Genomic DNA, 25,144 nt, shown 5'->3' on the forward strand with positions numbered 1-25,144 from the left:
ACCTTGGGCCTTGCATGCTCCACCTTGAGTCTGACTCCACCTGCGCCGTACCGGGTGACATCCACAACCACTTCTCCGTTCGGAAAGTAGCCCCAACCATAGGCTCTGATACCAGTTGTTAGGATCTTCACGGATCGCCAGACCTTACTTCTGGGCTCGACCACATAACACCGATATTGTCCACACTTGACCACCTGTTGGTGCAGGTGTGGGGTTTTAATCTAAAAGGCCTCGGTGCTATGTAAGGAGATGCCCAAGCTTATTAGGCACCACATGTACTTCTTCTTATTCCATGTGGGACTATCCTACCTATACATATATGGTTTACATCGCGCCACATACTCCAACAAATATATAACACATGTGTGAAAGAAAGAAAAAATTTGGATAAAAGATCTCTTTTCTCAGAATGTCATCGAAACTTCAGAGACGGCCCGGTTGTGCACACTTTAATTAAGTTTGCTAAATCTAACCATATTTTTAAATGGTGGATGGTTCTCCTCCTTGTATTCTTCTTCTCTCTTATCAGAAATAAACGGTCTCTAGTTACTAGTTTTTTATTTGGTGTTTTGTTTTTCCTTCTAGCAAAGAAAAAGAAAAGGAAAGAATAATTTTTGCCCCATTCATCTGTATGTTGTCTAAGAATCATCAATCGTACACCACCCGTAGAACATTAAATTCCGAATAATTAATCGGTTGTGTACATGAACATCATACTAGAATGAGCACACAAGAGATGAGCAACAAAGTCAAGAAAAAATGAGCGACAAAAGACTTGATTTATGGAGACTCGTTGGTAGCGCTAGTTGCCGAGTATTGCACGAGTTCCCTGCTCGGCACATGAAGCCTCACAAGAACACGATCGATATGGACTGATACCAAATTATTAGGGACTGATACCATTTCACATAGAATAAAAAAAGTTTGAACGATCTTTACCGTTGCAGCAACCAAATGGTATCGGCACTTAATAAGGCTGGTATCATCCCATATCAATCATGCAAAACGATGGGCAATACAAACTAACTTTGGAGAGATTCCCATCTTCTGATTTACATAGAATACCGCGGCTGTGAAACCTGTTTTGGCCACCAGGTTCAATTACTCAAAGGACGATGCTAACCTCACACGTGACACGAGCACAGAAAAAGTTCAAATCAATCCAAGGATATTACAGTCAATGTGCTCTCAGCCGTGTTGGCGAGGCAAAGTGACAAGGAAGACTGTAAAACAAAGAGACACGTTCACCCGTCTTCCGTCATTTCGGAGTAGGTCTCAAGTCTAATTATTAATTACCTCCCCCAAAACCGAGGATTAAGGAATCCAAGATATTCCTAAAGAGCCAAAATCAAACGGTGGATCCGCTTAAAACCACTTGCAAAAGGAAAATACTGTTGTCTTGTCATTTCTTTTCAGTATATATATGGACATTTCTTCTCCATCAATGAATACCAGACAATCAGTTCTAGTTTAGCAGATTCAAACTTTCAATACATACGAAATTATATCGATTCAATCAAAAGAAATGAATTTTATAAGTTCAATGGGTAGTAAAGCATGGATTGTAGCGACTAGCATGGCAGTAGTAGAAGTTTTGAAAGATCAAGGCTTTTGCAGATGGAATTATGCTCTTCGTTCTATCAACCAGCATACAAAGATTGGTAATGATATCAGATCATCAATTTCTCAAGCCAAAAGACAATTCCTTTCTTCCTTTCCAGAGATGAAGAGTAATAATGACAGTAGTAAGAATAATATTATGAACAAAGATGGAAATGGAGATTTAAGTGATGATCGTGTCACCATCAGGAAGAAGCATAAGCAAGAGGCGCTGAGGAATGTTATGTACATGGTCGACATGGTTTGATGTGATCATTTTTATATTGCCTAATTAAATTATTGAGGTTCATTTAAGGGTGTTATTGATCGGAATACTCGGTGGTATTGTACTAATCAAGTGCATTAGCCCAAATTTTGGGACTTATAATAATTTTTTTTAAAATTAGTGTTTTCTTGGTGATTAATTATTTTTGTCTAAGCAAACTTGAAAAGGACTACCACAACATCCAAGCCCAATAGGGTGGTGACATCCTCCCTAGTGCATTATCTTTTCCCTACCACATAAAAAAAAAAAAAAAAACCTATCAAATGAAAAATTTCTCTCTTCTTTCTCTTCTCCTATACTACCATTTCTCTGTATCCCTCCTTGATTGATTTCAGTGATATATAAACTTAAGATTCCTATACACATTTCAAGCCATGTTTTCCATGAAACCCTGTAAATGCCAATTACAATCACCATTTACTTTTAACCCAATGTTTCAAAAGCTTCAAAGTCGCACACAATCGTTCCAGTCCCATCGGAAGCAAGGTATGTGTGTGTACATGGCTGCTAAAATAAACCAATTTCTAGCTGAGAAATTTTAGACTTAATGGATTTTATTTGTGTAAATTCAACAGCCACGAAAGATGTCGACCGGGGCAGTAGAAAGCTTGTAATGGTAGTCAGAGGGAGTCAATCTGAGGAAGAAGCGGTGAACAAGGACCAAGAAAGAAAAAGTTTTTTAAGTTTAGAAGAGGCCGGGTTAGTTGAAATGTCTGGTTTAAGCACCCACGAGCGCTTTCTTTGTCGATTAACGGTATGCATTAAATTAGTCCTTAATCTAACGGTATGCATTAAATTATACATCCTGGGTGCTTTTTTGTTACAACTTAATACTTGTCTGGAAAAGGATATCAGTAATGGCAAGGTCACCAACCGTTCATAAAGAGCGCAAAGTAATGGGTGTGGGCTCTGCGTATTGTTCCAATTTCTCATTGCATTTGGTCATCGGGATTAAAAAATTATAACAAAAATTGGTTATATGCATCAATTGTGCAATCGCTGACCGACATGTCATACTCTTTCCGATATTCTTTCCATTTATCGACCTCTTTTCCATTTGGTTATGTGCATCAATTGTTCCATCGTCGACCGATATGTCATACTCCCTCTGATATTCTCTTCATTTATGGAAAAGAGAAATTACCATTTTTTTTCAATTTGACCAATTTTTAGGTTAAAATGAAAAATTGATAGTATTCTTTCTTAGAATCAAAGAGAATATATTATGTGTTTGAGAATCTAAACATGTCACATAATTTTTATGTTATTAATCTGTTAATTTTATTGCTATATATATATTTACTTCAACTGTTTTTATTTTCAGATCTCGTCGTTAAATTTGCTTAGAGTGGTGTCAGAGCAAGAAGGTGTTCCAATCGAAGAGCTTAACGCAGGAAAACTTTGTGACTGGTTCATGAAGGACAAGCTTAAAAGAGAGCAAAATTTAGGCTCTGCGGTACTTCAATGGGATGATTCTAATTTGCCATTTTGACCAACATTTTTGCTATAAATTTAAACCAAAGTAAAATGATAAAATCGTCGGAGTTATCACTGCTATAAGTCAATAATTGCTGGCTGCCTTTCTTTCTATGTTGTTTTTTATCCACTTTCCCACGTGTCGTAGAAATATATTGTCGTTTATAAGCTGGTTTAAATTTAGAGAGAAGACATGTTCGATGTTCGTGGATTTGATTCAAATATTTAACTTACAAAGCCTACACCAAACAACCCCAAAAAACCCTTAACATTGAATAAGACAATCTTGATGGTGAAAGCAAAGCCAAGAATTGACTTGCTCTGGGATAGTTATCAAAGGGCAGTTCGAGGAAGGTTCCATCTAAGTGACCATGAGAGGAATGAGAAGGAGTTTGAAGAAGATACTCAATCAATTTCTTTTATGCTTCTCAATCTAAGAATAGTCCATTATCTAAACAATTTAGAAGCTTTTAACTTAGTTATTGATAAGTGCATAATTCATATGATTTTAGTGTCCATTTCATCCTTGTTTTAGATATTATTCTTGTATATTTTCGTATTATTACTCTTGTTTTCTATTATTTGTCTCTATTATGCGAGTCATACAAAAATGAGATACAAAGTGTTAAAAACAGCTAAGAAGAGAAGTATTCCAAGTGTTAGAGCATAGCTCGGTTGAACCCACCAAGCGTTGGTATGTCAAGTTTGGTTGTCATATTTTAGTGAGCCAAAAATCATTTAAAGACTACTAGAGTCAACTTCGTATAGGTTAGCTTGAAAGTATTAGGATATGAGACATTACAAGTATTGCGAAGACTTGAAGAAGTGAAGAAGCAAGGAGCTACAACGACCACATCATCCTTCCACTTGAGGTTAGTGATATTTGATTTGAACTGTTTCATTCCCTAACTATCTTTCAAGTCGTGCATATTGAAAACAAAACTGCGAAGCATGAATGATTATACTCTAGTTAGACATAGTATTAAGGAATACAATACGAGGTTTATTCCTTAACCATTAAACTGTGTATATAAGACATCGACATAATCGTTTGAATGCTATTGTGATTATGTATGGGTATAAGGTGAAGATTTATTCCTAGGAAACAATGTTTTACATTTGTTTTAAGGAAGTAAATTCATGAACTTGTTTTGTTAATCAAAAGAGAAATCGCCAGGCATTATTGGTATTGGCATATCTTTTTGAACTACCAATATGTGTGATTAGTATAACCGCTCATGACTTGTTTATGTTCTTGGTAAAACTATTCACAAAGTCCTGACTTTTGTATTGGTATGACTTTTATTAGTGAAACGGATCTTAAGTAATCACCTGAGATGGTATGATCGATTTTGTGTTATTAGTATGACCGACTCTGGGTAAAGGGGAACCGATCCTAGTAAGAGGTGCAACCTATCACAAAGGGGAATCGATTCTTGTATGAGGTGCAAAAAGTTTTTAGTAGAAAGAGAAACCGATCCTATAGACATGTGCAACACATTTTTAGGCAAAGGGGAACCGATCCTATGGACATGTGCAGCAAGTACGTGTCAGAAACCACATATATGTGGGGAACTGATCCTAATACCTAGTTAACCGAATTTTGGTAACTAGCATGACTATGCAAAGTACTCACATGGAGGTAGAACCAAAACTTGTTTTGGTAGAACCGTGAAACCCATGTTTGGTGATTGAGTATTCTTGATCAATCACATAGTTCTTGAAAGTCAGATGAACCAATTCTAAACTTCTTTAGAAGTGTGGCAAATCGGTTTCAAGATTGTAAGTATGAAAGAGGACTTACAAAATAAGGATGTCGACATACTTTGAACATGTGCAGTAACGCTAATCTTTAATTATTCAAAGTTATTCCTTAATAGCTAAAGGAATAAAACCCCGGTTCGAATAAAATAAATTGAGAATCTTTTATTTAAGGTTTTTAATTTTATTTTAGGAAAATGAAAATTAGTAATGTGCATTTACTAGTTGGAGATTTTCCAAGAGATTTTCGGTCAGTATTTGGACAAAGCATTTCCAGGAATTATGGAAACCGAATCTGGAATATATTGCATATCTTGAGAATATTTTCGGTTTTGGAAATTCTTTGGTGTCTAAACTTCCTTGGTTTATAAATATGAAAGCTTTCATTTCGAGCAAACTAATCCTCAGAGACAACAAAACTATCTCAGTTGTGCTGCTACTGGTGAAGCCGCCTATTCGGAGAGGAGAGTAACCTAATTAGGCGAAATCTCTTACGACCGCTCAGTCTAAAGACTTCTTTGGGATTGAGAAGATTTATTAGTACAGTTGGTGGGAAACTAGACAATTGCGGTTTATCTTTTGTTTTAGATTGATTTGATTGACTAACGGTGGGTTGAACTTTGATTGCACCTAGTTTGTTTATGCTTGAGAATCTTCTGTTCTGTTATAAGATTCACTCAAACTAGATCGAAGTTTCGACGGGGATCTTTAGACTGTTTATAGATCTAAAGATGTCTTGTGATAATCCATTGTTAACAAACTCCATTCTGTGTGTGATTGACCACAGGAGATTCAAGTTGATTGTGTGCGGGTGTTTATTGAATATCTAAGAAGATTTGAAGACAAAGAAGACTTCGAAGATTTCTGATTTGGGTTCATAATATTTGGTGTGCACAATACTTGTTTTGGTAAAAGAGGATCCAACTATAATCGGTTTATCCTTGTGGTATATTAGATTGATTAGTTGTGTAGATCGGCATCAATACAATTCTTTGTGATTAAAAGTATTGATTGCAAAATCTTAACAATTACGTTGGTAGTTGATAATAAGATAGATCTAAGAACCTCACAAAGAAGTTTATTGAGACTAACAGAAGATCCTTTTGTCGAACTCACATCACTTGGTTGAAAAGAGTTGATACCAAACAGATTTGATGTTCCATTATTGTTTGGAATACGAACCAGAGGAATTGTCCAAGTACGTGACTTATTACAGGTCGGAGGCGTGGGAATACAGACGGAATTAGGTGAACTATAAGTTTAGTTGCTTGGTATCAACTATAAGAAGTTGGTTTGATTTTGTATAGCGGCTTAATCCTGAGAGTATTCGATTCTGGAAAAGGTCCCGGGATTTTTCTGCACTTGCGGTTTCCTCGTTAACAAAACTTGTTGTGTCATTTACTTTTATTTTCCGCAATTATAATTGTTGTTATTATAATTTAAAGTAAATTACACAAACGTTAATTCCTATTTACTTGATAAGTAATCCTATTGTGTTTGGTTAAGTCCGAACCTTTTATCAAGTAAACATACTTCGTTGTTGTATTGTCTCGATCTCGTATCCATAGACGATCACACGAAGTGTGAACCGATTTGTTGTATTGTCTCGACTCAGTCCATAGACAATCACTTTCGGAGAAAGGACTTATAGGTGGAAAAGTTTTAGTTTGAGGTATATTTGGGTACCCTCGTCTTTTCACCAAGTATCCAAGTGCCCAAGTCCAAGAGAAGTTGAAGAAGTGCGATGAATAGGAGCAAAACGCTCAAAATCAAGAAACAGGCCAAAGACCGAGTTTAAATCATTCAAATTAAGGATTTCTCATCACCATCTTGAATATAATTGAAATTAAAAATAATTCAAAAAGAATGAGATCATTCCGAGTTCATACGAAGAAGTTACGACCAAAACATGTTTTACCGAATACTGAAAACTTGCAAATGGGTATGCAAACGGGAGTAACTGAAATATCAATTTGCAAACGGGTATGAAAACTTCTTTCTCTGGGTTTTATTACAAAATTTAAGTTTGCAAACTGGTATGCAAACTCTTGAAGGCCAAAATTCACGGTTAGGGTCTTTGTTTCGTAATTTCGGGTCGGGTTCCTTAACCGACGGAGATACTTGAAGGCCAAGCAATATAAACATATAAAAAAGGTATTAGGTCATGTAAAATTATATATCATCAAGGGGTAATTAAATTGTAAGTCTTGGGGAGGATAAAATACACACGGAGCGAAAGCTATGGTTTCAGAGCGGTTCTTCAATCGTAACGATATCTCTAAACTTTTCTTATATGTAAATCATGGGTGTTTCTACATCCATGAATAGATAAATCCATACTTGATTGAGGATGAATTCTAAGTTGTAAACTTGATTTGATTTAATATATGAATCTATTTTGATTTCTTCATATGATTATCGTTTTTTCTACTATGAGTAAATTTTATGATTGATTGATTGATTGTTATAGGTGGCCAACTAAATAAGTTTATTAATTGATATAAAGCTAGTAAAGGGTTAGGATATCCGTGTAATTGTTGAATAACCCCTACACAAGAAGAAAACGTAAAAACTTGTATAGGGATTCTGTGGAGCAATCACGTGTAGAAACAACACTAGAAAGTGGACCTTGCGCTAAGAGTCTTACTAGGATTGACCTAAGTCACAAAACATAAACCATTCGACCAAGCTACACCTTGAATGCGCCACTAATTGGTGGTTTGGACGAATAGAATCTGGTATTCAAGCGCTTCGGTATCAAGTGGCCAAAGGATTTTAGAGGATAGCACTGCTCTAGCTGCTTTCCTGCGGTTGGTGATAATCTATGATTAATGACGAATAAATGAATATATTAACTCATTGACGGCTTATTAATGAAGAAGGATTCCTCGATCATATCTCTCTATATTGCTTACAACTTAGTATTTTAAATTGCTTTTATTTACTTCATTAAAAATCTAAAACAAAGCTCCCCATTGTGACACTTTGACAACTAAAACTGTGACTGACAACAGATTTACCCTCTAGTGGGTTGAATTTTAACCCATCCAGCAAAGCTATATTCCCATTCCGTCAATCAAAAATCCAAAACGGTACCTAAATTTATTTGAGAAACATAACAAGGAAATGGATTCAAGCTACCAATCAGTACTAATTTCCTAAAAGGAAATGCTCAACGATAATACTAAGATAAATGCTTAACATTAAGACAAAAGGTTATTTTTATTTTATTTTTTTAACAGAAAAAGAATGGTGAAAAGCAAGGAAATTTGATACTCAACTCTCGTTAACAAAATGAAGTTAACTATAACTGTCGTTCAACTATACAAGATTTTTAGCATCCAGGCTTGAGAAAATTTAATAAAAGTTAACTTCATAGTAACACCAAAAACACCCCAGGCCATGATATATATATACAAGGACAACAATATATACCACATTGTGTCCATAGCTCCACGTCGTAAGCTTTCCTCAGTTTACTACATCGAGCTAGCTCCAAAATCTGTGGGAAAATAAAACAAAACGGGCGCGAGCCACAACCCAGTAGGGGATATAACGATAACCGAGTGCCAAGATATAAATCATAAAGTGTCACAAGATAAAAACAACAATAGAGCCTCAAACTGAAATATGAAATTCATGTAAAATATTCATTCCAAATTAAACATTTTTAAGATGCCATTCTTTTAAATACAGATAAAATTAATCTATTATTCGTATGGCCAGTTACCAATGTCAGGGTACTCAGATACCAACTACCGTTACAACTAACGGTCTTCCGGGTTGCCACCCTTAGGTGGTGGGCCAATAAAGACCTGACATTCCTAAAGTAGAGTCATCTAGGTTCCAAGTCAAATCAGTTTTCATCAAGGGAAACTCGCAGAAACCAAGTTACGAAAATCTCATAAATCCCTAACTAAGAACTTGCACAAATATAACGTTGGCAACATTCTCAAAACCTTACCAAGAAACCATTTTCGCGAGCATAAGCTTACATTCGAAATATAATCCACTAACTGAGAAGTGTGTAGATCCATGTTCAATTCAAAAATACCCGAGTACCGGAAATAATAAGGAACCAAGGTTACCACCATGTATGAAAAAAATACATTCATTGCAAGTATGACAATAATTTAAAACAACAAGAGATGGTGAAACATACAATCTGAAATGAGTAATCATGTAAATATCAGTTTTGGGTGTCTTGAATCAAAAATTTGTACAAAATTCATTATGTGACGGAATTCGGCGAATTATATCTCGTTTGAAACTAGAGATAGCCCTTTTTAACATAAAAGTAATAGACACTAGCAGCAAGGTTTGTAGATGTGTTGAAAGGTCTTGATTAAATATAATAGAAATAGCGTTTTTCAGAAAGTTGCAGTTTCGGAAGCTCATAATCAAAAAATTGTATAAAATTCATTAGACCATGGAATTCGTCAAATTTGGTCTTGCTGGAAATCTGAGAGAGTCATTTTTAACACAAAAATAAAAGGGGAAGGTATCAGGTATTATAGGTGTGTCAAAGGGTCTCTATAAAACAGGGCAGCATCAATGTTCAGATGACAAAATATAATAAAACCCTACATTAGACTCGAGGCACTCAGATCGCATTCCAAATGCAAGGCACGACAATACTAAGATTCATGCACCCACATTACACAATCCCAGTATACAACGAGTAGGTTGAGATCAAGCCCACAACTCGATTAAATCCCCGTGAGTGTCACAAAAACTCATTGTTCTTTGTGGGAACAATCCTTATTTCCATTATATTACCAGTTAATTGTGTGGAAATAAGTTATTTAATTTAATTGCACTTACGACAGTCATCGGTTATGGCATAAAAAAACTACGATTACTACTCAAATATTGACTTCTAGAATCAAGAAAACACGGTTGACCCCATCGATGCTATCCCTAGTACAACTGGTACTATTTAGGTTACCCAAGTTTCCGTAAAGAAAAAAAAAGGTTAGTAAATCAAAGGTGTATAAATTTCACAGGACACTTTATAGGTAGGTAAACATTATTATGTTAGTAGAATCACATATCAGACTGTATACAGTACACTGCTCATAAACATTGGATGAGTCAACAAACATAACAGACTATTCAGTCAAAAAAATGATATGTACATACTCCTTTAAAGAATATTAGTTCGGCATATTCATTCAACCAATAAAAAATAATTATAAATTTCACTATCACGTGAGTTAAAGTTTCATCCCTAGTTAAATGTAAAATTAAATTAAAAGATATAGATTTATTTTTAGAAGAACACTAGTTTAACCGAAAGAAAAACTAGAAGAGGACATAAATTCAAACTTTCAGTAAAAAGTAAAGAAAACCAAAAAAATAAATAAATCTATAAGTAGGCAAGACATCATCTCTATCCATCTAAGAAAAATCATGCTTTACTCAGCAGTATAATTTCACTTGCATGCTTTAGCTTTCCCCTATAAACAAGGAGATTCTCCTTGCTCTTTTCCCCTAATATTTCCTATATAATTGTGTATTGAATTGTGCATAACACATCGCTCGTCTCTTTCAACTCCTTTATTGATGAACTTCAGAAAAATGACTATATCCCTAAATGTTAGACGGAGTCTTATAGATCACATTCCCAAATATTACCACGACGTAGTTATAAAGGTATTAGATATTATGGTTGTGAAGAAGTAAATCAAAATCCCAAAACCATTAAGCATTTAAAAGGGAAAAAATTTGGACCTAAAACTTAAAATAAAATAAAGATCGAAAAAATATAAAAACATATTATGATAATGCACTAAAACATGGGAGTGCTTACTGGTTTTGCACTACCACTAACCATTCAGCTAATTTTCGTGATTCACAACTCCGTTTCCTTTTACAAGATACAACGATGTGAAGTTTAAGAATAGGCAACACTTTTCCTCATGTGAAGAATCATGAGACCCTCGTTGCCCAACTAACATCAACATAATTCGTAAAAAATATTCATACGAGGAATGTAAATCTAAATGGATAAACTTTTATCTTCACAACTGTCTAAGACACACAGAGTTGACTGTATCAAATTCCCTTATTTTGAAACATAAATCTTAAGAAAATAAAATCATGAAATGTTACCAGTATAATAAAAGAGATCCAGAGAAAAACCAATGAATTTAGAATTGTCTTGCATTTGCATAAGCCTATCGGTAGTTTTTTCTTGAATTTGAGACGTGCCTACATCATATTTAAATTCAAGTAAGTCAATATTTTTCATGGATTCATTTCCTAGAAATCAATATGAGTTAATATCATATCTTACACACTTCAAATTTTTCATGTGCTCAACTCGCAAAATTTAGGGTGCCTGTCTTGAAGTTCACTTGCGAACTTGACTAATCATCCGGCCAATGTATCACATCAACTTCCTTCTTACTCCCTCTAAAAAATAGGCTTGTGTTCCTTATTTGGGTATGTCAAAAAAATAGGCTTGTTTCCATATATGGAAAGTCAAATGTTATGATTTTACTAATATACCCATAAAGGGGACCACTTCTCTATCTCCCTTTTCTCTCTTAATACAAAAAGGGGACCACTTCTTTCTCTTCTTTCTGTAATATCAAATGAGTGGGAACCAAATGATAGATTAGGAAAAAACATGAAAAAGTGGCTACAATGATTAGTTTTCTTAATGTTTGTGAAAACCAAACAAGCTTATTTTTTAGAAACGGGGAGTATATTTTTAGATTAATAAAATTTCCATCTCAATCAACTCTTTGTAATAGATACCCATATTTCTCTCCCATGTTGCGTATTTTGACAATGGAAAAAAGAAAGCCAACTTCATTATTTTTGTTTTCTTGTACTATATTTTTCTCAATGATGCGTCATTCTAATTTGGAATCTCCATATCAATTTGGACACCAAGAAACAATCGTTACTCTATGATTTATAATACACAATTGCTGTTTTTTATCCCATGAAACTAAACACCTTTTGAGCATACTATTATTTGTTATGTAAAAACATATTCACATGATTATGTTATTTTTTAATTCTACTATGATGGAATTTGAATCAAATAAATATAAATTAGGTTCAAATTTTTTTAAGTGAGCTTCTTGAAAACGTGAGAGTACCAAAATACACCACTAACTTTTTCTTAGGAAACCTGTATGGACAAACTTAAATACAATTCAGAGAGTTTAACTTAATGAATCTCAATCAAAAAATAATATTTAGAGTTATATCTCTTTCTCTCACAATCCGAAAGTTTACAGAGACAAGTCCATGAACCTGACGATTCCAAAGATCAATATCAAAGAATCAATCAGTCGTATCCAACAAACAATGATGGATATATCTACTTTGACTGATTTACGTACAACCTGTGATATTTCAATTATAAAAATAAACAATATAATACGGAAAAGAAATAACACATACGCCATAAATTTTGTTAACGTGGAACCCGCAAATGCTGAAAAACCCCGGGACCTATTCCAGATTGAACACCAAACTGTATTAAGTCGTTACAGACACTAGCCTACTACCAATTAACTTCCGACTGAAATGTAGTTGGGACCGAATTAAACCCTCACAACAATTAAGTTACAATCTCACTTCGTACGCCTCTTGAATCCCAGTAGGACTCCGCGCAATTGATTCCTTAGCTGACGTCCTTTACAACCTAAGAGTTGCTTCAACTCAATTGAATACTCTAAACCAATATGCCTCCCATAAATAAGCCTACATGTGTGATTTTCTTTTTGATCGTGGATCAAGGTGAGACTGGAAATCAATAGCAATAGACAAAGTCTAGCTAACCTCAAAATACGGAGATATGCTTCTCGAACAACAACCTAGATTATTATTCACTTCACAAGTATTAAACATGTGGAATCACAAAGTCTGAGACGAAGAGAACTTTACGATTTCTATCTATCTTGTTCGAATGAGCAGCTCAATAATAAAACAAGATCAGGATACACGAACCATCAAGATACAAGATAGTTCGACCTGGCTTCACAAATCCCTAGGTAAAGTCTTTTTTAGTCGCTAAACCTTAAAAAGGTTTTATAAAGAGGACGGCTCTAGTTTAAAACTAGGACACACAAAGATAGTGTCAGGGATTCAAAGATCCCATTTGCTTGAGGTTCCCCTTATATAGAATTTCAAAGTATAGGTCGATGTTGGTTTAAGCTAAGATAGATTTGGAACCAAGAAAACAATATCCACCGTTAGATGAATCTTTGAAATGAGATTAGCATATCAAGATATACACTCTGGTTAGGATAAACCTTAACTGAACCATGTACAATGACATCGTTCATGAACGGTTAGCTGAAACTAGCTTATTGAACTATAAGCTTAATCATTTTAATAAACACTTAAGAATTTTAAACTTGAGTCACAAGTATAGGTTGTAATGTGATCAATCATGTCTATATAGTATTTTTAGAGATTTATTCAAATTCTAAATATCTCGTAGAAATAATTATATGTGCATTTTAAAATATTCGACAGGGAAAGTACGTGTACCAGGTACGTGTACTCAACCTTGTTCGTGTCTGTTTTTGTCACGGTACATGTACCGGAAAAAAAATAGGTTCTGGAACAGGTTCCGGATCTTAAAAAAATAGGTTTCAGATCTTAGAACTTTTTCGGTTTGCGTACCGGGTATGGATAACACACCGGATTCAAAACCAACAACTCTTTTCCGGTCTGCATGGTAGGTATGCGTACCAATTCAGGTTCACGAGTTCACTGACTTTTGTGGTATGGATACCGAGTATGCGTACCACTAAGTCACTGTCGACATATAGCTACACCGATACGTGTAATGGGGCTCCGGACCTATAACAGTTTTCCCAGTTTGTGAAACTGGTATGGATACTATCCTGCATCCAAATTTTCAGTAGTTTTATATTTCTCTCTAAATGAATTCGAAATATTCCCAAGTAACATCAATGACACATATCACTGTTTCTGGATATTTTCGAATGATAATCTTGAATTACGATTTAAATTATGAACAATAAATTGTTCTTAACTGAAATTCATCAAGTATGAATTTTTTTGCATTAAGCTTAGTTATATATATTTCGAGAGCTAATTACCAAGATAAACTTGACTGGAAATTCTTGATATACTTGCAATAGTCTAATTACTTATGCGACAACGTCTCATACATAGAAGGATGAATATAACTTGAGAAATAGGTAGTTCAGTCTTCACTTACCTTTTGTTGAAGAAGTTCTCCAAAAGCTTCGGTTAATCTTCGACTTCAAATGGTTGAACACAGTGATGTCCGATTCTCAACCACATACTTCTATCTTAATCCGAGACTTAACTAAATGTAGACTAGAAATCCAGATATAGTTTTGATTAACTAAAATTGGACAATAAGATTGATATAGCAACACTTGTGAGTTTGACCGAGCAATGCTCTAACACTTCTAATAAAAGTCACTTTGCCTACCTTATAAAGGAATTTTATCTCAGATTGCTAGCTTCTTATCCATTTTCTGAATTACGTTATCCTAAATTGCTTGATTTCTTCTTATTGAGACCATTGGTAATCCCGAGTATTGAACATGCAAAGAATAAAGCTAATATCTTACTTCATCAACCAAATCTTCCACAACTTTGTATGTTCTAATGATTGTCACGTATCTATTTTATAAATTAACTTTTTAGCTAGTTAGACCTCAAATATCAAGAGAATTACATGATGTGTTCTCGCCTCAATTTTATATGCATTTAAAAAATGATGGTATCATCTCCAAACTGCAAAATAAAAACCAAAGTTTCACTTTCAACAACTTGACATCCATGAGTTCTATTTATGCAAACAACCTCATTAAGAAGTTTTGATACAATTTCAACCATTACGATAAATAGGAATGGTGACAAAGGTCACCTTGTCTCACTCATTTTTATGGTTTAATAGGATTTTTAGAAAACCTTTTCACCAAAATTAAAAATGAATCCATAGTGAAATTCCAATTTATTTATTATATCTATTTTTATAACTAAAATATGAAACTAAGAGTTCCAACTGACATTATCAAATGATTTCATCATGCCAATTTTACACCAAACACCCGGAATTTCATTATTCTATGTGTATACACTCATCAACAAACATACAATCAATAATTAATTTTCCATGAATAAATATCCCTTAAGATACATACATTAAATGACACATTACCAATTTCATGTTTATCTGCAAGAAGCATAAATATTATCCTTATAGGCTTAAAGGCTTAAAATCTTGTATTGTTGCTCATCCTTCTTGGGATAAACTTGAGAAAACAAACATTTATCTCTAGCCAATCCTTCATTGAACACGAATTTAATGAAGAAGCAGCAAATCAGGTTTTAAAATGTCCCAACAATCTTTATAGAATTCCATAATGTATTTATCAAATCCATGTACTTTATTATAACAAAAATGTATGATGACATTGTGTACTTCTTATCATTAAAAGGTCTTTTAAGCCATATTTTTTCTTCATCATTCACATACGAAAAATCCATAGACTCAAAATTTGGTGAAGTAGAATAATCAGTACATGTAAAATGTAAATCACAGGAGTCTCAAATCTTTTTTGGGTCACATTTTGGTCTAAGATATCAACATCACCCATTGCAACTTTGTGATATGCTTTATCCTTTACTTGGCGTTTGCAACTCTATGATAATAGGAAGAAAAATTTTCCTCCATCTATATAGACTTTAACATTAGCTCTTTATAGCAACATATTTACCCTTGTATTCTCCAGAGTTTTGAGTCTCATACATCTTGATTTACCTAATTCGTCTGATATACATATGAAAAAAAACTTTCCTTTATGATATTCAGCTGAATGATATGGTTATCCACCAATATTATCCCTTCTTAGCCACTACAATCATCCAGGAATGTGGGGTTTTCAACTAGCACGTTTATTGCCATCCATCAACATCTTCTTGGAAGATCTCTCATCTCTGGATTGGTCCCTGCCCAATATGCTTAGGTGCACAGTTCTTTCCAATTTCAAAGATAATTGTGCTGAAATAGCCTCATTGTTAGTTTAAGGTACATCATTATTATGTATATTCCATTCAGTCAACTACTGTCGAATATGTGATTTTATAATATAAACTGAAAATACGAGGGTACCCAAATACACCACAATCTTTTAATTATCCACATATAAGTCCTTTGCCGAATGTGATCGTCTATGGAAAGAGTCGAGACAATACAACAAATTCGGTTCACACTTTGTGTGATCATCTATGGATATGAGAACGAGACAATACAACAACAAGATCACTTGTGTGATTGACTATGGATATAAGATCGAGAAGATACGATAACAAAGTCTGCACTTGATAATGGGTATGGTATTAAACGAAAACTCTATAGGACCATTATCAAGTGTTACAGAGTTAATATACATGTGTAATTTACTTAATTATAATAATACTTTTAATGCGGAAAACAAAGTAAATGACACAACAAGATTTTGTTAATGAGGAAACCGCAAATGCATAAAAACCACGGGATCTAGTCTAGTTTTACATACTCTCAGAATTAAGACGCTATACAAAATCTATTACCAACTTCGTATAGTTGATACCAAGAAGACTACCCCTAGCTACTTATTAGTTTCCTCAGTATCCCTGCGCCTTTGACTTCTAGAGTCATGCACATAGCAAGTCATTTGGATCGTATTCCAAACAACAAATGAAGAATCTTTTTGGTAACCACTCTAATCAATATTTCTAGAAGATATGTGATTTGTTGACAAAGGATCTTCTATTTAATCTAATAAACTCCCTTGCATGGTTAGATCAATCTATATTTTGATTACCAAAATAATCAAACTCTAGATTCACAATCAACCAATATAGATCTCAAAGAGAAACTATAAAGTGATGTCGATCTCACGCAACTAATACATCAAGTCTATCAAAGATAAACCGATTCAAGTTGGATCCCAACCGATCAAGGTTTGTGCACTAAATCCACAAGATACGGAAACTAATAAGAGTTCATATTTGTCTTCAATAATAACCTGCACAACACAACCTGAATCCTGATTGATCACGCACAGACGGAGTCTGATAACAATATATTATCACAAGATGTCTTTATATCTGAAGATGGTTTTAAAGATCCCGTCAATAATTTGATCAAGTTTGAGTGAGACTTATATCAGAAGAGAAGGTTCTCAAGAATAAACAAATTAGGTGCAATCAAAGTTTCAACAACTGTTAGTCAGTCAAATCAATAATCGAAAACTAATAATACTGCAATTATCTATTTTTCCACCAACGGTACTCATAGAGCTTCTTTATCCCACAAAAGTCTTTGAATGAGCGGTCGTAAGATATTTCGCCTTATTAGGGTATGTTCCTCTCCGGATAGACGACTCCACCATAAACAACAAGAATGAAGTTTTCTCGGCTCTTAGGATAGTTTGCAAGAAATGTAAACTCAAGTATTTATACACCAAGGTTGTTTATACAACAAGGAAATTACAAAACCGAAAATATTCTCAACATATTCTCATTTAAGTACCTAATTTCGGGGTTCCTACCATATTTTCCGAAAACTCTCATAGAAAAGTTTTATTATTAGTCTAGCACATTAACTAATAATATTTTCTAGAGGATCTGCTTTAATTGCTGGTAATTAAAACATATATGATGAAAATCATAATTAAATGCTTTTCAATTTTTCGGATCTGGGATCACCTTGAGTATGAAGGAATATCTTTGAACAATTAATGATAAGAGTTATGTACATGTTCAAGTGATGTCGACATCTAGAAGCTTCTCATCTAATAAACCCAAAACCCTAATTCACATAAATCATGAAGGAATATGTGAACCATAAATACTTGGTTTTTCTCATGGAACCAATTAAACTATCACTCCAAAATATGTTGTGACCGGTTATAACATGATTCCCAATATATGATGTAATTGGTTACACCTTGCTCCACAAAGTAGCTTGTGACAGGTTACACCTTGCTTCCCGAAGTAACTTGTGACCGGTTACACCTTGCTTCCCAAAGGCAGCTTGCAACCGATTACGATCAACTTCCCAGTTCATCTTGTGACGGTTATACATTGAATTCCAAAGTAACTTGTGACAGGTTACAACTTGCGTTCCAATAGAGCTTGTGGTCGGTTATACCTTGAATTCCAAAGTAAATTGCGACCGATTACAACTAGATATATTATATAGTTTATGACCTTAAGTGTCAACATAAGTTAACATAGATTCTACCATTGTCATATTTCATTGGTCATCCAAAAGAAATTCAATAAAAAACAAGACCAATTATGATTTTCCTTTCGATTATGAAAACAAGTTCATATATTTACTTCCTTAAACTAATGTAATAATATATAATTTTCCAGGATGAAATCACACCTATATAATGCACACATAATCCAACAAATATATACAATAGATTATGTCGATGTCGTATTTGCGAAGTTCCAAAAGATAAGCGTTTATACTTCGTAATATGTTTTCCTTGATACTTTGATCATACTGTTATGACCAAGTCTCATCACTAGAGTATTATATACAAATATATACAGCTTCGCATGTTATGTTTTCAATATAGTACGACTTGAAATATATGTTAGGAATGGAAACAAGATCAAGTCAATATTACTAACCTCAAGTGAAAGGATGATGTCGTCGTTGCAATCTTTACTTCTTATCATTCTTCAGGTCTTCGGAGTAATATATGCACATTTCAACATTCTTAGACTTTCTAGTCTAACTTAAACGAACTTGACGCTAGTATTTAATCAACCGACTCTAGATGAGTTTTGATACTAAAATATGACAACGAAACTTGACATACCAATGCTTGGTGGGTTCAACCGAGCTATGCTATAATATAAACCTTTAGATTGGAGCCATCCCTAGCTCTAGAATATCCGGGATGTTGCAATCTGACCCCTTAGTTTGTATCCGTCCCCAGCTCCGGTATATACAAGCCCAAATTTCTCCTGCCCGACCTGCCATGTGTGCATTCCCATCCTCGATACGTGACCATCCATTAGATCTGATACAATTTTTATTCACAATACTCGACTCTCCACTAATATTATTCCCATAAGCCACTATTGTCATCCATTTGTGTACGGTTCTTAACCGACACCACTGCGGTCATCCAAAAAAGGTTTCCCGGAAGTTCCCTTATATTTGGATTGCTCTAGGACTATCACACTTAGCTACATAATTCTTCCAACTCTGACGCCAATTTGTGCTGAAAAGGCATTGGTATTAGTTTATGGTATCATAAGATATATTTCATTAGGAAAACCACTGCTGAATATATGATGTTACAATCTCTACCTGAGACGTTACATTTGGTTTTTCAATGTTTGCAACTAAATTCATCTCATTCCATTTTAAAAACTTAAAGTCTCTAAGGTCCAAATTTTTTAAAAACAAATAACTTCAATTTGTTTTTTTAAAAGAATACAAAATTAAGTTTTTTGATACAAGAAAATGACATAGTTTAGCTAAAAAAATAGTCTGCTTCACAAAAAATGAAACAAACTAACGCAAAGTTACAAGAGGATCAAACTAGCAATTTACATAAGAATAACATGTCAGTTTGTGATCACCAAGTCCAAAGAACAACCACCAAAGGTTTTTAAAATAATAAACATATTACAAAAAATACATTTAACGTAATCAATTAGTTTATTTGGTAGTTCCATATTTTTCAAGAAATACTCTCATATTCGTTTAAGGATACACGTTCCACCAAATTGTAAATGGAAACAAGTCCCAGAGTTGGCATTTCTTTGTCTTCTCTTTTTTTTCTCCATTCCCAAATAAAACTTCTGACATACTCAAGGGACACCAAGTGAATACCATAGCAAAATAACAAATAATTTTACAAGAATGTCACCACTTCATATTGAAGAAAAAAGTGTGACTTAACCTATAAAACTCATTATCCTTCACCAAGTGTCAACAATCTTTTAAAATCCTTATGATTCTCTACCTTGAATTAAAGTTTAATTTTGATAGCAGTTTCCAATTCATGCAACAAATTATTACGACCAGATATGAATCTAACCAAATCAGTTTGAGTTGTTAAGTATAATTTCTCATCAAGAGCTTTGCAAACTAAAAATTTTTCCAACGTAAAAAGAAGAGGACTTTCTTGCTTATTAAACTTAATATTATGGCATTTCAAAGTTCAAGATTCAAGGAAAAATGTGTCTCCAAAAGTGTTGATTCAAGGGATTGCTTCAATGCAATCTTGAATGAACTCCGTGCTGCAAATGGTTTGGCTCTCCAAAATTTTATTTTTGCACAAAATCAGTTGGCATAATAAATCAAAGCCATCATATTTTATTTCAGAAGCCCAAATCTAGCAGTTTTGCTATTTGCACCAAATCATTGAGTGTTTCTATTCTTAACCATCCGATTTTCTTCAAATATTAAAAATCTAACGGTTCCAATCTTCTGCGCTAAACCTTAAAAATCTAACGGCTCCAATCTTCTGCTCCAAGTCATTGCACGCTATCTTGATTCAACCTTGAATCACCCAAGCATCGAGCACTTTTATGAACCATCATATTTTCTTTGAGTGGTAAAAATCTAACGACTCTAAACTTCTACGCCAAAGCATTGCGCGCTATTTTGATTCAACCTTGAATCACGATATCGCTTAGACTTTGAATCAAGGTGACGTGGTTAATGTTGAATGTTGAGTTATGAAGGATGATAAGACTAAGTCTAAGTGTTATTCCAAATGTAAGCTCCCCATTTGAAAGAAGATTAACAAATCTTTTCATAAAAATAACATATTTAATACGCCAATCACAAAGTGATCTGGTGGTTGGTATGCTCCCTCTCACTGTGAAGGTAGGGGTTCGAACCCTGTAATTGCCAAAATCCACTCCAATTTAAGGAGTTTGGATGTAGTTTACGGACCACTAGTCTAGGGAATAAAAATTAAACAAATAAAAAATGAGAATTTTATGGAACCCTCAGACCGCCTAAATACTACACCCCTACAAATCCTCAGACGCGGGTTTATGGATCCCACCAATTATCTCACACTGGACAAGTCATTGTGGTTGACCTATTTATTTATTCTTTTTAAAAGAAAAATAAATTTCACTAATGCATCAACAGAGCCCAAAGGCTTCAGACGCTACAAACCGACTCAAAGGAACAAACACAATCACCCCGGATTTGGTTTTTAATGTACATAGGAAGACCTAAATCCAAATCCCTACTTTTTTTTTCTTATTCTAGCAAACTTAGTGAGCATATCTGCAACTTTGTTTGCGGTCCTAGTTCGAAAAAAGACATAGATACTACAAACATATTAGTGGCTGACCCATGATAGACTTGGGATCACCCAAAAACACATCGTTGGTATACCGGAAAATCGGTCATTTGTCCAAATATTTTCAAACTAATGGACGAGTAAAAATTAGTATGGGTGAGATAGACACCAAAAAAATAGTAAGGATGAAACTGGATTCATCCTGGCTTAAACTTAAAAAATAGCGAGGATGAAACTGGATGCATCCTGATGTAAATTAAAAATAAGAAAAAGTATTTAAAAATGGGTAGGATAAAATTGTTTACATCCTGGCTAGTTTTACATTTTTTTCCATTTAAACAGTATCAAAATCTAAATATCTTTTTTATTTCAGAAATTATTGATTTTGGTCTTATTAACCAATTTTGTGGTGGTATACCTCCATATTTGAGCTTAGCCAGCTTGTTTCTCACTAGCTCAGTCCACTGCATTAAAATTACCAGCAAATACACGTAGGTTTGGAAATCCATTACTCTTCCCTTCTAGAATAAACATTAACAACAACATATTTACAAATTACAACCAGAGTCTTTGGAGCATAACACACTCCTTTTGTGTCCACTGTTTTTCAAGCATAACGGAACTAAATCTGATGAGTCGGACAAAGTTGGACATAAAAGCACAAAACACGCTGTAAAATGATACACTGAAATTTCCTGTGCTAACACACCTAACTTTGTCAAACTTAAAATGGCATTTTTTAAAAATGTACAGAAGACTATTTACACCGAGACAAGATTGTAAGGAGACCGAAGAAGAGAAGTCTCTCTGAGTTTCTGACATTTGAAAAACACCGGACCTGAACTAAAGTTATTAATTGAAGTGAATTACTTTCCCTTTAAAATCCGACCCGTCTCACTCCAACGGACCAGCTCCATCTCCAACGCCCGCAGACGGAGAGAGAGAGAATAGAAAGAAAAGAGAGACAAAATCTCTTCAGATTTTTAGTTTCCAAATCCGATCCTGGCTGGATTAGTGAGAAAAAAAGTTCAATCGTATAGTGACTGATGGTGTAACAACCGCGTTAAAAGTGGGTGTGTTGTGGGTCAGATTCCGGCCGGCAAAAAAGAACAAAACTAAATGGAAGTAGTTCATGGAAAACCTCCTTCAAGTGAAGGAAAGGTTTGGAATCTCTGCAAAATGCCTTTCTGGCAACCTGGTAACTCCTCATCTTCATCTTCTAATACTACTACTTCAAGTTCGTTGACTTCACAAAATCGTCAACAACATAATCAGAACCAGCAGCAGATTGATCAAGGAACTCATTCTATGAATACTGTTTCTTCTGTAGCGAGATCTCTTCTCCCTACTAGGCGCAGGCTTCGTCTTGATCCAGCTAACAAGCTTTACTTCCCCTGTATGTTTCCTTTGATTTTTTCATTCATTTTTTTTCTTTCAAATTGGGCTTGTCAAAATTATTGTGATTATTGAATTTAAGTGCTTGTTTATTTTGTTTTTAGTTTAATTGCTGATTAATTATGGATAACTTTGTTAATATTGAAGATGAACCTGGTAAACAAGTGAGAAGTGCAATAAGGATTAAAAACACTAGCAAGTCTCATGCAGCTTTCAAGGTATGGGAGTGTGTCTATGGATCATTTTAAGCTTGTGTCTCTGGTAATCTGGTACATATTTGCTATTCGCTATTCCAGCTATGATCTTGTTAGCGGATGACAATCTAGGCACCTAATTTTTCTCTGTTTTGTGTGTCTTTAGTTTCAAACAAATGCGCCTAAAAGTTGCTTCATGCGCCCACCTGGTGGTATACTTGCTCCTGGTGAAAGTATTGTTGTAACCGGTAAGTTTCATGTTCTTGCTAATGCTAGTATCCACTGTCTAGAAAACATAGTGAAGAAAAAAATTAGCATAGTTAGTGATTTGGTAGAAGTAATAAATATAGAATTTAGGTTTGGATCTAGAAGGCCATGCTACCAACATAAAATGATTAAATCCCTTACCAGTCTATTTCTTTTCCCAGGTTATGAAATCATTTACTTAAATTGGAGTCTATAACACATTATCCAGCGCTCTTCTTAACTTAGATAAGTGGGGATTTTATTCTTCAGTAACTTGTGAGGATAGAATCAACGTATTGAACTAGAATTAATCATACCTGGTGTTGAACTATAGTAGTAATCTATGATGTTCATTTTTGGTTACTAACTTTGGGCTGAAAAATGCTAGTTTTCAAATTCGTGGAGCATCCAGAGGAAGAGAAACAAACTGAGCAGAAGTGCAAAGTTAAGTTTAAGATTGTCAGCCTAAAAGTTGCAGAAGGGATGGAATATGTACCCGAGCTGGTGAGTGGTGTGCTCTAATTAAATGTTCTTTTCTAATTTTTGGTGTGTTGCTAGAGTTCTCATGTATCCGTGTAATTGAAACCTGCTTAGCTAGGAAGATTTCGTACCAAATTTAATTTAGACAGAAGTAGGTGATTTATTTCTAATGAACTGTTTTGCACCAATGAAGGACGTTAATTTTATTAATTACAAGAAAGATAGGTTGAGCACATAAACAACAAGAGTGGCATGACACATACTTTCTTAATTCTCGTTGACTCGGAGCTTTTCTGTACTTCCCCACTAATCAGTACGAATCACTTGATTTTCTTTTGAGCCAGTTCGATGAGCAAAAGGATCACGTAGCAGTTGAACAAATTTTGCGAGTCGTGTTCTTGGACATTGAGAAAACAAGCCCTGTAAGTAGTAGTCACATGCTTCTTTTGGTGTGTTAATATGGCAACACAAGTAAATGGTAGATGATCTCTGTGCATATATACTGTTTCTAGGCAATGGAAAAACTGAAACGACAGTTGGCCGAGGCTGAGGAAGCTGTTGAAACGCGCAAGAAACCTCCAGAAGACACTGGTCCACGGATCGTTGGAGAAGGACTGGTGATAGATGAATGGGTAAAGTGTAGACTAGTCGTCGTGTTATTCTTTTTATTCTAATAATTTTGCTACATTGATTGATAATCTGTCGTGTATTTTCCAGAAAGAGCGAAGGGAAAGATACTTGGCTAGACAGCAAGTTGAAGGGGTTGATTCAGTTTAAAGTGATATCTGAATATGCACGGTTGCTATGAGTCTTTCTTGAAAACATCACTCTTCTCTTAATGTACGGAGGATGAAAAATGTATTATTTGTATCCCTTGTTGGTGTGAGGTATAATGTGAAAGTAGGTCCACTTACATATTTCGGTGTCTTAAAATGTGAGATGAACTAGTATGGAGTTTAAGAGATTTGTTTTGTAGATAAGGTGCTATTGATGCTTCTGAAAATAAAGTAATTTTTCAGCCAATCGAAGACTAGTCCGGAAATTTATCCATCTCCCAGTCAGGTGTAACTGGTCTTCTTTGCAGTTGTGCGCGAACATGCACAACCAGATAGTGGTGAACATGCTCCCATGGGATCATCGGCTAACTGGTTAACATGCTCCCATGGGATCATTACTCTATCGAGATGCGATTAGAGTTCTTGGCAACATAGACTGCAGTTTCCTAATATCAAGCAGTAATGGGCGTGTTTATTTTGCTTTTATAATGGGCTTGGTAAGGCTTAGAAGGTGTAGCGTAGAAGGTCTGAATCCGATTCTGATGTCTCGTTCATTCATTCGTCTAGGAATTACTAGGTAGTCCAGGAAACCCAGTACTGGTTACTCTCTAATCCACC

At 34.6% G+C, this 25,144-nt stretch overlaps 3 protein-coding genes across 4 annotated transcripts; all 3 read left to right on the forward strand.

Moving 5' to 3' along the window:
* The first annotated feature begins 1,327 nt into the window (after positions 1-1,327).
* On the forward strand, positions 1,328-3,566 carry LOC113348658. The gene is made up of 3 exons (XM_026592505.1): positions 1,328-2,371; positions 2,461-2,639; positions 3,210-3,566. Exons 1-3 carry the CDS (start codon positions 2,260-2,262, stop codon positions 3,375-3,377), a joined length of 459 nt encoding a protein of 152 aa, XP_026448290.1. The 5' UTR covers positions 1,328-2,259; the 3' UTR covers positions 3,378-3,566.
* On the forward strand, positions 1,544-1,867 carry LOC113351715. The gene has a single exon (XM_026595653.1). It carries the CDS (start codon positions 1,544-1,546, stop codon positions 1,865-1,867), a length of 324 nt encoding a protein of 107 aa, XP_026451438.1.
* Positions 3,567-22,250: 18,684 nt separating the features above from the next.
* Positions 22,251-24,773, forward strand: LOC113348659 (vesicle-associated protein 4-1-like). Of its 2 annotated transcripts, XM_026592507.1 has the most exons (8): positions 22,254-22,633; positions 22,766-22,831; positions 22,978-23,048; positions 23,191-23,272; positions 23,659-23,774; positions 24,095-24,172; positions 24,263-24,382; positions 24,468-24,773. In XM_026592507.1, the coding sequence occupies exons 1-8, from the start codon at positions 22,555-22,557 to the stop codon at positions 24,525-24,527; spliced, it is 672 nt and encodes a 223-aa protein (XP_026448292.1). In that variant the 5' UTR covers positions 22,254-22,554; the 3' UTR covers positions 24,528-24,773. The 2 variants fall into 2 exon arrangements, with proteins under 2 accessions (XP_026448291.1, XP_026448292.1); XM_026592506.1 differs by having other exon boundaries at positions 22,251-22,831.
* Positions 24,774-25,144: the final 371 nt, after the last annotated feature.

This window comes from Papaver somniferum, chromosome 2 (assembly GCF_003573695.1).
Source record: "Papaver somniferum cultivar HN1 chromosome 2, ASM357369v1, whole genome shotgun sequence".
NCBI classification, from domain to species: Eukaryota; Viridiplantae; Streptophyta; class Magnoliopsida; order Ranunculales; family Papaveraceae; genus Papaver; species Papaver somniferum.

Excerpts from the sequence above, each read along its gene's own strand:
- LOC113351715 (XM_026595653.1), top strand. The coding sequence starts at position 1,544 with ATGGGTAGTAAAGCATGGATTGTAGCGACTAGCATGGCAGTAGTAGAA.
- LOC113348658 (XM_026592505.1), top strand. The coding sequence starts at position 2,260 with ATGTTTTCCATGAAACCCTGTAAATGCCAATTACAATCACCATTTACT. Across the intron at positions 2,372-2,460 it reads CCAGTCCCATCGGAAGCAAG|CCACGAAAGATGTCGACCGG; the intron begins GTATGTGTGTGT and ends TAAATTCAACAG. Across the intron at positions 2,640-3,209 it reads GCTTTCTTTGTCGATTAACG|ATCTCGTCGTTAAATTTGCT; the intron begins GTATGCATTAAA and ends TTTTATTTTCAG.
- LOC113348659 (XM_026592506.1), top strand. The coding sequence starts at position 22,555 with ATGGAAGTAGTTCATGGAAAACCTCCTTCAAGTGAAGGAAAGGTTTGG. Across the intron at positions 23,049-23,190 it reads AGTCTCATGCAGCTTTCAAG|TTTCAAACAAATGCGCCTAA; the intron begins GTATGGGAGTGT and ends GTGTGTCTTTAG. Across the intron at positions 24,173-24,262 it reads ACATTGAGAAAACAAGCCCT|GCAATGGAAAAACTGAAACG; the intron begins GTAAGTAGTAGT and ends TACTGTTTCTAG.